The 15,596-nt window shown below is 48.3% G+C and overlaps 1 protein-coding gene across 6 annotated transcripts in view; it reads left to right on the top strand.

The window, feature by feature from the left end:
• Window positions 1–213: 213 nt before the first annotated feature.
• Nadk (NAD kinase) overlaps window positions 214–15,596 on the top strand; it is a 28,621-nt gene continuing 13,238 nt past the window's right edge. Inside the window, exons 1-3 of one of the 6 annotated variants that reach the window (XM_006538662.4) lie at window positions 1,567–1,812; window positions 14,561–14,723; window positions 14,826–15,030. In XM_006538662.4, the coding sequence (XP_006538725.1) occupies window positions 14,852–15,030 (179 nt within the window). In that variant the 5' untranslated portion in view covers window positions 1,567–1,812; window positions 14,561–14,723; window positions 14,826–14,851. Of the gene's footprint in view, window positions 289–1,561; window positions 1,813–14,560; window positions 14,724–14,825; window positions 15,031–15,596 lie in introns of those variants that run through there. The other 5 variants (XM_006538663.4, NM_138671.3, XM_006538665.3 and 2 more) reach the window with 5 other exon arrangements.

Consider the following 15,596-nt stretch of genomic DNA (forward strand, 5'->3'; position numbering starts at 1 on the left):
GTCTGCTGGCCATGTGCCTGCCATTTACCACTAGATACCAATCAAGTGTTATATAATACAATAGCAGCATAGTTACAGCCTTCGGTGGGTGTGGCTGGCGTTCACTCTGGGGAAGAAGTTAGGCTTACAAAACTCATGAGGAAGTTACAAAATTTAAGAAATCCCCGCAAATTCCCACCATCCTCCCTACCCACTATTTTCCGTCCCCACTGCATTGATGTGTTCTTTTTGGAAGGACAGCACACAGGTCTCAGGAGTTCCCACCAGAGAACATCCTGACTGCAGCAGGTATGGGGGGCTGTGGGGAAGCGTGGAGATTGGGCTATACAGGAAGGGCAATAGTGTGAACATCTTAAAACTACAGTGCTGGGAGTCGGGACTGCGAAAACACCTACTGGTGCACTGTGCACACTGGTGGATATCAATGCACGAGCATGTCCACCAGTTCAGCATATCCCTGGCTCAGCTACAAAGTCGGTGGCCTCCCTCTTTCCCTCCTTACAGCTGTGGGTGAGGCACGCTATTTACACAGTCGCTTCTCAACTATCAAGACTTTGTTTTTCTTTTTGAGATAGGGTCTCTAACTATGGTACCCCTGGCTGGCCTCGAATTCCTAGAAATCCGGAGCTCTCATCTCTGGGATTAAAGTAGTGAACCATTGTATCAACCAGCTGTCAGGTTTGTTACTTTCAGGCTCAAGTCCTTGCCAGTTGCCAAAGGGTGTCAGGTCACTGCTGGTGGGCCTGAGAGCCATATGAGCGCTGTCACCCGAGTTCTGCTTCTGAAAGATACCAGGTCCATGCGCTGGACATTAAGAACAACGTGGGAACAGGAGCCTGGCACGAAGCCCACCTTCCCACAAAGCTGGCCCGCGTTGTCCACATGGTCCTGGAGACCTCGCCAGCAAAAAGCAAACTGAGTGTGACGTAGGACAGGAATAAAGATCAGACCGCGAGGCAAGGAGGCAAAAGAAAGAAAGAAAGAAAGAAAGAAAGAAAGAAAGAAAGAAAGAAAGAAAGAAAGAAAGAAAGAAAGAAAGAAAGAAAGAAAAGGGAGAGAATCTGGTGGTTTTCTCTGTTGCTGCTGGGACTGAGCTTTTTGCCCCTCCTCGGTTACTCTTTTTTTTTTCTTTTTTTCTTTTTTTTCTCCCTCACCCTCTGCCCCGCCTCCCCTTCCGCCCCGACTCCTCCACCCTTTGGCCCCGCCCACTCTCCCGATCTTCCCCTTCCCTCCGGCTTAGTCTCCTTAGTTCCGTCCCTTTCCAGCTCTGCCCTCTTGCGACCTGTCCCTCCCACTCTGCCTGCCCCTTCTCCTACCCGTCTGCCCCTCCCCTTTCTCCAACCTTGGCCCCACCCCCCCGTGCTGTCTTCCGCTCCTTGTCCCCATCCCATTCCGCTATGCCCTGTTTCAGTTCCTTTGCCCCGCCTCCTACTCCTGTGTCCCGCCCACTTCCTCTCGGCCCCGCCTCCCCTTTGCCTCGCCCCTCCCTCTTCACGTCTCCCACCCCCCACCCCACCCCCCAGCCTCTGATCCTTGGCCTACAAAGGGTTTTGAAAAACCCGAAGTTTGCGTGCACGCCTGTGTAGGTGCGGCTGCGCCGCTCTCCCCACGTGCCCTGCAGCGCATGCGTGCGGGCTGCGCTTGCGCACTGACAGCCGCGGCGCAGCGGGGCTTGGTGGTGCCGGTCTCTGGACCGAGCGGCCATGGGGTGGCGGGCGGCTGGGTCGCTGAGAGCCAGGTAGCAGTAGGGCAGCAGGGACCGCCTGCTCGGCCCAGCATGTAGACGTCCACGCGGGCGCGCGGCAGCCGACGGTGAGTGCGGGGCCTGGGGTCGCCCTCTGCCCGGCGTCACTGGCCGGGACCCGTGAAGACAGGGTCACGGCGCCGGCCCTGCCCACCTGCCCGAGGCCGGGCGCTGGTGGCTCTGACGCGCCTCCCTGCGTCCGAACGTGGGTTGCAGCCAGGATGACGCGTGGTCTCGGGGAAGGAGCCTAAGGGACAGGTCTGAAGATCTGGTCCGGCCTTGGGTTTAGGGGGACGAGTCAGAGGTTCGGGTCCCGGGAGAAGCCATGTAGGCCGCCGTTCTGTTCTAAGCCAGTTCAGCGCGCAGCACCGCAGCCGAATCGGCTCCATTGGTCTTCCAGTGGGGCCTTAGCAAGCGCCAGAGACCTTGGCATGTGGGCAAAGTAGTCAGACGAGCGTTTTGTAAGCAATCGAGGTGTGAAACTCTCCAAAACCCCATCGTAAACTTGGTATCCAGTACTTGCCAGGAGCTTCCAAAGTCCTGAAGAGTCCATGGAGATGTTCCTAGAGGCTGCTGCCTCTCAGGATGTCACACTCACAGGCCGCTTGTCTTGGCCTCTGGCAGGTTTCTTCGTTATGGGAACAGGGCGTGCCCAGCGCAGTCCCAGGATCTGCCTTTGCTTGGCCAAGATCCGGCGTCTCTTTCCAGCTCTCCCAAGCAATGGGCTTTCTCCTGGCATTGATTCTGAATAGCGACTTGTTTTTCCTTTCTTGTTTGGGAAACTCTCTGTTTTGGTTCAAAACTTATTCGTTTGGCTTGCCTCTTGAGAAGAGTGTTATTCAAACTTATATTCATTGGTTTCATGTATCACTGTCAGTTTCCACGGGCCGGAAAGCTGGCATCCTCGCCTTGGTAATTAAAAGCACGGCACCTTCCCTCTGAACGTATTTGTCCTCAGCAGTGACTTCACTGTGACTTACACTGCCCATCTTGGGCTCTGGGACAGCCACGGGTGCCAATATACAGTATGACCAGGTAGCTTCTTCATTTGGAGGTGGCATCTCAGAATGCTTCTGCATTTTCTTCTTTGTAGATTTATTTATTAAAAACGATGCAGTTTTATTCATTTTTTTTCTTTTTCATCTTGTTTGAAGTGCTACAGGTCCAGCCCAGATCCTCACACAAGTGCTGTCCCACTGAGCCACAATCCATCCCCCACCCCTCCTTTTGGGTAGAAGTGGCTAACAGATAAAACAGCAGTACTTAAATGAATAGTTTAGCTCTCTAGGCATCACTTGGAGATGGAGAGAAGCAAGTGGTGGTTTTTTCCTTTTTTTTTTAATGGGAGTGGACACTTGCTACTCTACTGCTCATGAATGGAAGGAAGAGCTTCCAAGTGTTGGTTTTCTCCTCCTGCTCCATGGGCTCCATGGATCAAACCCAAGACATCAGGCTTGGCAGTAAGTGCCTTTGTCTACTGAGCCATGTCTCTGATCCTTCCTTTGTTTTTAGACATAACTTTATGTATGCCAAGCTGATTTCTAATTCCCTGTGTAGCCAAGGGTGACTCTGAACTTCTTGTCCTGTATGTTCCTCTGCATGTTGGGATTACAGGCATGAACCAAACCATATCCAGTTGGGCTTTTTCTTGTTTTAATGTGATGTTGGGATGAAGCCCAGGGCTTTGTGTGTGCAAGCACTGTACCAACTGAGCTCTTTTTCAAGCCTTGGGTGGTTTCACTCTTTTTTTTTCTTTCTTTCTTTCTTTTTTTTCCAGGGTGGAGGATGGAGTTCAAGACAGTGTTTCTCTGTCCTGGAACTCACTCTGTAGACCAGGCTGCCCTTGAACTCAGAGATCCCCTGCCTCTGACTCCTGAGTGCTGGGATTAAAGACGTCCGGGCACCACCACCCAAAGTCCTACTCTTAATGCTTTTTTTTTTTTTTTAAAGATTTATTTATTTATTTTATATGTATGATGCACCAGAAGAGGGCATCAGATCTCATTACAGATGGTTGTGAGCCACCATGTGGCTGCTGGGAATTGAACTCAGGACCTCTGGAAGAGCAGTCAGTGCTGTTAACCACTGAGCCATCTCTCCAGCCCCCACTCTAAGATTTACTTTATTTTGGATTTATGTGTATGCATGTGTGTTTGCGTGTGGTTATTATGTGCACACGAGTATGTGTGCCTTGGAGGCAGGAAGAGGGTGTCAGATCCCTTAGAGTTGGAGTTACAGATGGTTGAAAGCTGCCGGATGTGGGTGCTGGGAAGGAAGCTCAAGTTCTCTGGGAGCAGCAAGAGCCTTGTAACTGCTGAGGCTTCGCCCTCTCAGGTGTTGGGAATGGATTCATCTCCATCTTTACCTTGAATCTGTCTGTTTTCTGGTGTCGCAGCAAGAGGGAGATCCGTGCAAAATGCTCAGCACGCGGAGGAGGAGCCTTGGGAGGACAAGAGGGGTGGGCTTTGATCTCAGGCTCTGCTTTCTAGGACTTGTGAGATCTGTTTACAGTTACCACATGGCTCCTGCCCTCCTGAAGGCAGAGGTGTCGCTTTCAACCCCAGGAAACCATCCTACTTGTTTGTGATAGTTGCTTAGCTTATCATTGTCCTCTATTCTGATCCATGGCACCTGTCCTCCCAGGGCTACTGCATTGGGAACAAGTTCGTGAAAACAAATGATCGGGTTAAGGCAGAGACGGTACTAGCAATGTACGCCAGTGCTGTCCACGGTGCAGTGGAAAGGGCAGCAGCGCCTGACCACTTAGCCTTCTAGACCAGAGTGCCTCTCTTGGGTCTGTGAAACTATTCCACCACTAGATGGGTTCTGTGATCCCGTTCCTTAGAACTTTCCAGAAACAGCACACTTCTCTGACCTGTCTGCTAGCTTGGGTATCATTTATTTGTAGAAATGAGGTAGGTATTAGGTAATCACTAAACCTGGACTCTGTGGCTCACAGTAGTGATACCATCATGTTTGATACAGCAACACGTTGTCTCATAAAACAAATGAACAAGAACTGGAAACTTTTCCAACTTGGTATTAACTAATGAAGTTAAACATTTACCTGTTGCTTTCACTAATTTTCCTTCTTTTTATTTTTTTTCTCTCCATTTCTTCCTTCATTCCCTCTATTTTCAAAGACTCAGACTTTTGTCACACAGATTGCAGTCTTCCTCCTGCGTGCTGAGTGCTTGGGTCACGGGTACGCACCAACACACCTGGCTTCGCTTTTCATTTACCGCTTCTACATATATTTGAAGTTCACATGGAATTGAACGTTTGTATTACGTTTCTTGGGCTGACTCTCTGTGTGTTCATGCCTGCCTTTGGTTCCTGTTGTACATGAGCTTATTGACATTTTGATATCTTTCTTGCTACTCCATGATGGTGACTCAGTTCCTTTTCCAAGCCAGCCAAGCTACTCAACAATGAAAAAAATCCCAACAGGGATAACTAAGTGCACTCACCCCCCCCAGCTACCTCAGCACCTGATAATCATCTTGCCTAGCCTTTGTTTCCGCTTCACTTTTTAGACCTTGCTTGAAGAGTTACCTAGGGAAAGGTTGGCGACGAAAGAATTAAATAATGGAATTAAATAGAATTAAAAACAGAGGAGGAGGGATGATGGGTCAGTCCTAGCAACCACCCGGGATTCACTCCCAGGGACCCTCAGGGTAAGAGGAGGGATTTAGGGGCTGCCCTTCGATTGCCACGGGCAGATTGTGTCATGCGAGTGAGCATGTGTGCACCAACCCATAAGTAAATACGTGTATCTGTTTATTTACTTAATTGGGTTTTTTTTTTCTTTTAAAAAAAAATTGGGGGAGGGGGTGTTGGGATGTTCAAATCAGGGTCTCTCTCTCTGAAGCCCTGGCTGTCCTAGAACTCAATCTGTAGACCAGGCTGGCCTCACTTTAGAGAGCCACCTGCTTCTGCTGGGATTAAAGGCTTTTATACCACGATCTCCTGGTTTATTTTTCTTTTTTTTAAGACACAAAATCTCTGTGTAGCTCTGGCTGTCCTGGAACTAAGTGTGCACACTAGGCCTGGCTCCTTTTTTATTAATTTATTTTTGTTGTTGTTGTTTCTTTATTTTGTTTTGACACAGGGCTTTTCTGTGTAACTCTGGCTGTCCTTAGTCCAGGCTGGCCGCAAACTCAGGGTCCATTTGTCTCTGCCTTCCAAGTGCTAGGATTAAAGACCACCACCTGGCTCTTTTTTTATATTTTGAAACAGTTTCACTATGTAACCACAAATGGCCTGCAACTCACTATGTAGACTAGGCTGTGCTTGAATTTAGAGAACTGCCTGCCTCTTCCTCTCAGTATTGGAATTAAAGGCGTTCCTCCTCCACACTGAACAACTATAGTTTTAAAAAGGGGAGGGGGGACTTGGGACGTGGACAAATGACTCATGGTGGTTAATAGCACTTGTTGCTCCTATTATAGAGGAAATGGGTTTATTTCCCTCTGCACCTTTGTGGTTGTAAACTCCAGTTCCAAAGGATGCTGCACCCTCTTCTGGTCTCTGTGGGAACTGCATACACATAAAAATAAATCTTAATCTGTTTTTGTTTTTTTGGTTTTTCTTTAAAGATTTATTTTTTTATATGTGTGAGTACACTGTTGCTGTCTTCAGACACACTAGAAGAGCATCAGACCCCATTATATATGGTTGTGAGCCACCATGTGGTTACTGGAAATTAACCCCAGGACCTCTGGAAGAGCAGTCAGTGCTCTTCACCGCTGAGCCATCTCCCCAGCCCTAAATCTGTTTTTATAAAGGCTCCAAGGGTGGATTGGTACCTGAGAGCCTGGGTAGTGGCCACTCTCTCTTGCCTTGAGAAGCCAGCAGTCCAACCCTAGTGGACACGCAATAGGATGATGCCCTGTTCTCTCGGTGAGCCTTCCTCTGCACTTTGATTCTCACCATATCTTCCAGGCTCTTGGACAAAGGCCAAGTGTAGCATGTACAAGAGTCTGTCTAACCTAATGACCAGGACAAGGCTGTATGTGAGCCTGGCCACATTCTGCTAGTCACTGTGGGGTCCTTTCTGCCCTAATTTGAGAGATGCCTGTGGCACCATAATATGTGTGACGTGCTGTCATTTTCTACCATGTCAAATGCCGATGTGGGCACTTGCTCTTAGTATAGAGTCTTTATGTGATAATTGCCATTTTAACAGACCATCCAGTCCGCCCTGAAATGACCTAACAAGGCACTGTGAGGGAGGTCAGCACTGCACAGAAACCCCACAGGCCTTGGCCAGTGTAACCCTTGGACTTTACCAGGCAGCTACTTTCTAATTGTAAAGCTATACTTGTTTACTTAGGTCTTGTGTATACGGATGGGGTCAGATGTACACAGCCTGTCTGTGGAGGTCAGAAGGAGTTGGTTCTCTTCTTGCAGTGTGGAGCAAGGGATTGAATTCAGATCCTACACTTGATGTCAGTGTCCAGGAGTGGACTGAACCCTTGGGCATCTGGGAATGAAGGGAGAGTGAAGAATTATATAGTGAAGCCCGTGTCAAAAAAAAAAAAATCTGCTAATATATGCATATATTTTCATTTTCTTTCTTTTTTTTAAAGTTCAACTCTTTATTTGGTAATTTTTGTTTGGTTTGGTTTGTTTAAAGATTTATTTATAAACGGGGGTGGGGGGTGGCACCCGCCTTTAATCCCAGCACTTGGAAGGCAGATTCAGGCAGATTTCTGGGTTCGAGGACAGCCAGGGCTACACAGAGAAACCCTGTCTCGAATAAAAAATAAATAAATAAATAAATAAACTATTGCTCTCTTCAGACACACCAGAGAGGGCATCAGATCCCATTACAGATGTGAGCCACCATGTGGTTGCTGGGATTGAACTCAGGACCTCTGGAAGAGCAGTCAGTGCTCTTAACCACTGAGCCAACTCTCCAGCCCATATTTTCATTTCCTTATCTGCGTCATACAAAAATTAGAATGAACATGGCCGCATAGGCCTGTAGTCCTAGTTACTCGGGAGGCAGGAACAAGAGGATCACAAGGTCAGAGACTGGATTACAGGGAGCCACCCTGTATTTAACAGAAAAGCAAGGCCTTGGTGGTGCGTGCCTTTAGTGCCAGTGCGCTAGAGGCAAGCCAGTCGGATCTTGGGGTTCAAGGGCAGCCAGAGCCTTACAGAAAGCCTGTTGTGAAAACCAAAAAAGGAAAAAGTGAACACACATAATGAGTTGGGAGTATAGCTCAGTAGTAAGTACTTATGTAGCAAGCATAGAGGCCTAGGTTTATACCCTAACAACACACACAGGAAAAGATTTTAAAGGCCAAGGCCATCATGATCAGTTTTTTTCTCATGCTTCTAAAAGGCAGTTTGAGCCTGTAGTCTGTTTTGGATTAATATTTGTAAGTGATAAGAGGACATAGTTCAGTTTTCAGTCTTTTCAACTGGCTACCCATCTGCTTAACACTACTTGAAGGTTTTGTTTTGGTTTGGTTTGGTTTTTTCGAGACAGGGTTTTTCTGTGTAGCCCTGACTGTCTTGGAACTCACTCTGTAGACCAGGCTGGCCTTGAACTCAGAAATCCGCCCGCCTCTGCCTCCGGAGTGCTGGGATCAAAGGTGTGCGCCACACGCCCGGTGCCCGGCGAAGGTTCTTTTTTTATTGAATCACTACAGCACCTTTGTCAAGACCTTTTAGGCTTGGCTAGGGTGTGTCTTAGAGGGATAGCTGTTCGCTCACAACACACACAAACCGTGGTTGATGTCTATTTCTGGATCATCTTTTCTGTTGCTTGATACTGGAATTGAGCAGTTTGCCTTGTGCTAGGTAAGCACTCTACTGCTGGGCTATATCTCAGCCTTTTTATACTTGGAGACAGCGTTTTGTTAAGTTGCCAAAGCAAGCCTCGAACTTGTCATTGCCCTACCTCTGCCTCTCAAGTAGCTAGGAGTGCAGGCCTGTGCCACCAGGCCCAGATGTTTTGTTTCTTTGCTGCATAGACCTAGCTGGCCTTAGCTTTTCAGTGGCTGTCTCCTGCCTCTGCCGCTCAGTCCTTATTCTGACTTACCTGATTTCAATAGGTAGGACACAGAAACTGTCTTTTTAAAAAAAATAGGGAGCTGGAGAGATGGCTCAGCGGTTAAGAGCACTGACTGCTCTTCCAGAGATCCTCAGTTCAATTCCCAGCAACCACATGGTGGCTCACAACCATCTGTAATGGTATCTGATGCCCTCTTCTTCTGGTGTGTCTGAAGACAGCTACAGTGTACTCACATACATTACAAAAAAAAAAAAAAAAAAAAAAAAAAAAAAGATAAAGTTCTTCTGGTGATTGTAAAATATAGCCAGGGTAAGAACCAATCTATTCTCTCACCTTTGACCTTAGCATGGGCTCCATAGGGTTGACCAAGGTCACAGGTCTTAGTTGTCTGGGCTACTGTAACAAAGCATCACAGACTGGTTGGTTCAAAGTAGATTCATGTTCTCACAGTCCTGGAGGCTGAAGTCCAGCTCTCTGTGGAGAGCTCTTCCCCAGCACTCTTGTGTTGCTCATGTTGGTCGGGTCTGAAAGTGGAGGGACACTGCTTTTAAAGGCATTAATGAACCAGGGAGTGGGCAGAGCCAACCTCCTCCCCAGAGCAAGTTCCAGGACAGCCAGGGCTACCCAGAGAAACCCTGTGTGTTGGGGGGAGGCACTAATGAACATCAGGGCCCCACCCTGTGACTCATTTCCTCAGAAGCCCTTCTCCAAATACAGCCACAGTGGTAATTAAGGGTTCATGATAGCATCAAGCATGTCACTGGGGCTGGTGGTGTCGGCCTGTTATCCTAGCTACCTTAGAGGCTGAGGCAGGAAGATCACAAGTTCAAGGTGCTGTGTAGGTAACAGAGATTGTCTCAATAAAGAAGATCAGTTGTGGTGTGGGTATAGCTCACTGGTGGAGAGGGCCCCTGCTGGTGTGCACTAATCCCTCGTGAAAAGGTAAGAATGAAAACTTGGGGCAGACTGACTTGTCATCTTGGATCAGATTCCAGGGAGTGTAACAACAGGCAGGTTATTCCCTGATGTTATTTAAACCCAGTATAATTTGGAAAAATTTTCCTGGTGTAATACAATCCTGGTGCAAAAGGAAGCGTAATTACATCAAAACTCCGCTCAGGATCTTGTCATTCCTTCAGAGAACATGGGGTCTTGAGATGCAGTACCTGCACTAGCTTAAGGGCCTAAGCGTCTGGCCTGGTCTCAGCCATATGAACAGTGGAGAGGTCATTTAGCCACCTCAAGTCCTGCTTGTAGGAGCTTGGTATGTCCTGGCCCAACGGATAGTACAGATCTCCAGCTGCTAATCACGTCCAGTTCTCAGCTCTCTGACAACAGGTTTTTCATCTTTCCCATTGGAAAGAGAATCCTGTGTGCATAACACAGGTTTCTCTGGAGACCTGTGGGTGCAAGGACCTTTGTGCTGTGCCCCCAACAGTAGAGTGCCTGGTCCAATGGGGTTCAGTCCCCATTACTGCTGGGGGGGGAGCATTTAGACCACAGCACTAGTTTATCTGGGATTTATACTTAAATTCCTTTTTTTTTTTTTCAAGACAGGGTTTCTCTGTGTAGACCAGGTTGGTCTCTAACTCAGAGATCCTCCTACCTGTAGCTCGCTGGTGCTCCCTGGTGCTCGCTGGTGCTCCCTGGTGCTGGCTTAAAGGTGCCACCAGGTCCAGCTGCTTCTCTTCTTCCATGGAAAATGTTCGGTTTTTTACATTATCTGTTCTTTATTTACTGTACTGTGACTTCCTTATTAAGCATGGGTTATGGGCTGGAGAGATGGCTCAGCGGTTAAGAGCACTGACTGCTCTTCTAAAGGTCCTGAGTTCAAGTCCCAGAAACCACATGGTGGCTCACAACCATCCATAATGAGATCTGACGCTCTCTTCTGGTGTGTCTGAAGACAGCTGCAATGTACTCATAATACATAAAATAAATCTTAAACCCCCGCCCCCCGCCCCCCCCCCCCCCAAAAAAAAGAGAATGGGTTATGTTGAGTGCCTGCCTGCTTGTAGCACTCTCCATCCAGGCCACTAGCTATTGGGGACATTTTTATCCCAGTGGTCCTCAGCAGGAAAGCATGGTGGTAGTGATGGTGTGTGTGTGTGTGTGTGTGAGAGAGAGAGAGAGAGAGAGAGAGAGAGAGAGAGAGAGAGAGAGAGAGATGGGTGCAGGAGGGCTTTCAGTAGTCAGTTTTCTTAGATTCCAGAGACTGAACCCAAGATTGTCAGCCTTGGTGATGGACACCATCACCTGCTGAGCTAGTCTCACTATTCTACACACACACACACACACACACACACACACCCTGATTTTTGATTTCCTATTTTGATTTTATGGCCATTGGTGCTCTGCCTGTGTGTCTGTGTGAGGTGTCAGCTCCCCTGGAACAGGAGATGCGGACAGCTGTGAGCTGCCCTGTGGGTGCTGGGAATGAACTCTGGTCCTCTGGAAGAGCAGCCAGTGCTGAGTGCTGCTGACAGATCTTCCCAACCCTTGTTTTGTGTTTTTGTTTTTGTTGTTTTGCCCCATTGCAGGCTTCCTGAAGTCTGGGGTTGTCGTTGACCACACCAAGGCTCTGGGCCTGAAATCATGACCCTGTTTCCTTCCACCACAGTTCTTTCTGGAGGTTTCATTTTTACAGTCTCCCATGTAAAGCAGGCTGGCCTTGAATTTATGATCCCCTGTCCTGCCTTAGCCTCCTAGGCTGAGATTCCAACTATGCAACACCATGCCATGCTCTCTGAAGGTTCTTTCCAGTCCCCTTGGGGCTAGAGAAGGCCCTTAGCAGTTAAGAGCAAATGCTGCTCTTGTAGAGGACCAGAATTTGGTTCTCAGCACCCATACCAGGCAGCTTATAGTCACCTGTGACTACCTACAGCTCTAGGGAATCCAAGGCCTTCTGGCTTCAGCTGGCACCTGCACACATTCACCTCCCAGGCCCGCTTTCAATAAAGTCCCGGCCCTGTAGCACACACCTTTAATGCCAGCACTTGAGGGATTAACTCACAGCAGAGGCGGGTGAGTTCAAGGCCATACTGGTCTACAGAGAGAGAGAGAGAGTGTCCAGGACAGCTATGGCTGTTACATAGAAAACCCTATCCGGGCGGTAGTAGGAGAGCAGGCGGGAATCACCTTACACTTTCGATTCCAGCTTTTGGACCCAGAAGCGGCAGGGTCACTGAAGGTGAGGGAACAGCCTGAGCTGCAATGTTGAGTGAAAATGAGGACATGACCTTGACAAAGTGTGGTTGAGAAGATTTTATTGTAGATATAAGGGAGATAACAGCCACAGAGGCATCTGGGAGGGTCCAGACCGAATATAGCCAGCAGGACAGACCCGGCCATAAGAAGGCTAGGGAGTGACTGAGGTGAAAGAAAAAAAAAGGGAGGGGGGTGGCAAGAGGACCAAGAGGCCATGTAACCAAAATGGCTCGTATGTAGGAATCAGAAGCTGAGAGAAGGAAAGAGAAGCCCAGCCCCTGGATGGTAGGGAGAAGGGTGAGAAGTACTAAGAGGATCCACAGATAGGTGGCTAATACTAGGTACACACATGGTGCACATACATATAGGTAAGACACATACACCTAAAATAAATTTTTTTTTTTTTTTTTTTTTGGTTTTTCGAGACAGGGTGCAGCCCAGGCTGTCCTGGAACTCACTCTGTAGACCAGGCTGGCCTCGAACTCAGAAATCCACCTGCCTCTGCCTCCCAAGTGCTGGGATTAAAGGCGTGTACCACCACACATGGCTTTATTTATTTTATTTTATTTTTGTAAAATAAATCTTTAAAAGGCATTTTTAAAAGTCGCCTTGATGAGGTTCTCAGTGCGGCACAGCATGGGGGGAGCACCTGTAATCCCAGTTCCCAGGAAAATCCGCAGGGTCGCTCTTATCAACATAGTAAGGTGTGAGGTCAGCTGGGACTGAAGGAGACCCATCTCAAAAACAACCCCGCGCCCCCATAAACCGTTATCAGTGTGTCCTAGTTAGCATTACCTTGTCACAGCCTAGTCTCAAAGGACTCATCAGCTTGGTCTATGGACGTGTGAAGGATTCTCCTGATTATCGATGGGGGCTGCGGGGTCAGCCCGTTGTGGGTGGCACCGTAACTAGGCAGGTGTTCCACGGTGGTTATCTAAGGAAGCTGGCTGAGCGCTAGAGCAAGCCCGTGGGCAGGCTTCCTCCTTGGTTTCTGCGGGTTCCTGCCATGACTTCCCTCAGGGATGGACTGTGACGTGGGTGTGAGCCAAGTCAATCTGTGCCTCTCAAGTTGCTTTTGGTCAGTGTCATATCTCAGGCATCGGGAAAGAAACCAGGGCACAGTTCTTTCAGATCCTTATCTGAAACTAGTTTATTATAATTTCTCTACAAGACTCTGCTTCTTTTTGTGTTTCTTCTTTTTCTCTTTGTTTTTTGATTTGTTTGTTTTTGAGACAGATAAAATGTAGCCCTGTCTAAACTGGAATTCTCAGAGCTCTCTTTGTCTCTGCTGGTCTTGTTTGCTTGCTTGCTTGCTTGTTTGTTTTTTATGGAGACAGGGTTTCTATTTTGTAGTTCTGGCTGTCCTGGAATTCCCTCTATAGACCAGGCTAACTTCAAACTCAGAGATTTGCCTGCCTCTGCCTCCTGAGTTCATGGACTTTCTCACTATGCTCAGGTCTTCTTTGTTGTGTTGTTTTAGAGACGGGAGCCTGGCTGGCCTGGAGCTGACAGATCTGATTGCCACTACCTCCCAAGAGAAGGAATCACGGCTCGAGCGCCCTCACCTGACTTCAGCTGTGCTCATTTTATTCTGTTTCCCAGCTTTGTTCACTTCTATTCATCCTTAGAAAATCCAGCTCAGTTCTAGGCAATGATGTGAACTTTGGGTTTACCTGGTTTTACCGCCTGGATGTTTCCCACGAGGCTTCCCGTGCAGACGGACCTTGGGCTTTGGTCTCAAGCTGGTTGGGAAAACCATTCAAACCTCCCAAGTGAACAGGCTTTTGTTTTGTTTTGTTCTTTTGTTTTCCATTCCTTTGTCTTTTCCTGATTTTGCTGAGCTGTGGTCAGAACTGTGTATCTTCATTTGGGACCTGAAGTTTTCCTTGGGGATTGTTACAGTTACGTTCTGGTAACTTCCATCAGTACTGGACTGAGCTAGTCGGCTTTGTGCGTGCATGCAGACCCCAGTGCATAACCTGCTCTCGACTGTTAGAGACTGAAAAGCATGTTACTGTACTGATGTCCACACCACCACTTTACATTTTCATCTTACTTGTTTGGCTATGAGGGCTGCTTTGTGGTCTGTGTCCACCCTTCCAGGGACCATTTTATCTGGCTTGTGATGGAAACACTAACACTCTGCCTTGGTTGTTTTGTCCTTACTCTCCATTATCTTTAGAAGGTTCAGAAACACCAGTGAGGGGTGAGGTTGTATCTTGGACATAGCTAAAATTTGCTGGGCCCTGGATTCAGTCTCCAAAAATGTAGAAAAACGACAGCAGGAAGGATTCTGAGTTCTTAAATATTTTTAAGGTGAAAGTAGCCTTTTTTGGGGGGGGGGGGTGGTTTTTTGATACATGGTTTCTCTTTATAGCCCTGGCTGTCCTGGAACTCACTCTGTAGACCAGGCTGGCCTCTAACTCAGAAATCTGCCTGCCTCTGCCTCCCGAGGGCTGGGATTAAAGGTGGGCGCCACCACCGCCTGACTGAAAGTAGCCTATTTTCAAAAACTCTGGAAAATGGGAACCTGGCAGGTTTTTTTCCCCTTTTCTTAGGGAGTCTGTTTTCTTTTCACCCAGATACAGACGGCAGCGACAAATGATCCCAACCAAGTCCAGGAGTGAATTTATTGCGGTAGCTGTACCACCATAGTCCAACTGGCAGACTTTACTGTTTATACGCCTTCAGGGAAGGGAGGAGCCTCAGGAGTCTTCCCCTCCTTCCACAGGGATCTTGTGGAAGGTCTTGTGAGAGCAGATATCACACCCAGCATTTCCCTGGATGGTGCTGAATGTTTGTTACTGCTGCTGGTATACGTAACTTGCTCTCTTTTATCAAATTAAGGCACCAGAGTTTTTCTCATATCAACTATGGAAATGGAACAAGAAAAGATGAACCTGAGTCAGGAGCTGAGTGCCGACTCAGCCTCCTACAACTGCTCAGCATGTCATGGGGATGAGACCTGGAGCTACAATCACCCTATCCGGGGCCGGGCCAAGTCTCGGAGCCTGTCAGCCTCACCTGCCCTAGGCAGCACCAAGGAGTTCAGGTAGGACCAGGAGTGTCCCCTTTTCCTCTCATGCTGTGTTAGGATCCTTACAGAGGACACAGCCGATATCAGGGCAGATCATCATTGCTTAGTGTGAGTTTTGCCCGTAGGGTGGAGCTTGGCACTGCCCAAGTGGTGCTGACCTTAGCAGAGGGAAGCACTGTCCACGAGACTTGTGCTGGACACTTGTTACCGACTGGCATGTACGAAATACAGGCCACACCATGTTTTCCTTTTCTGCCTCAGCACAGAGCCACCCAGCCAGAGCCAAGCTGAGCTGGGTGAGCTGAGAGGAGAGCATGGATGAGCTCAGCAAAAGAAGTGCCGGTGGGGAAGAGGAGCTGTTGTGACCCAGAGGCCTCTGCTCCTTACACAAAGGGCAGACTTTCTTGCACACGTTGTGGGCCACTGCCTTCCACTGCTGCTGCATAAAGCCTCAAGGGGAGGCCACATGATAAGCATGAGGTTCCACTAACATCAGGAGGTACTCTCATTCCTGGAGACAATAACCACGCTAAGTCTTTTATGGAAGCTTGCCAGAGACTGACACTGACTCCAGAAGAAGG

Source organism: Mus musculus, chromosome 4 (assembly GCF_000001635.26).
Source record: "Mus musculus strain C57BL/6J chromosome 4, GRCm38.p6 C57BL/6J".
Lineage (NCBI taxonomy): Eukaryota > Metazoa > Chordata > Mammalia > Rodentia > Muridae > Mus > Mus musculus.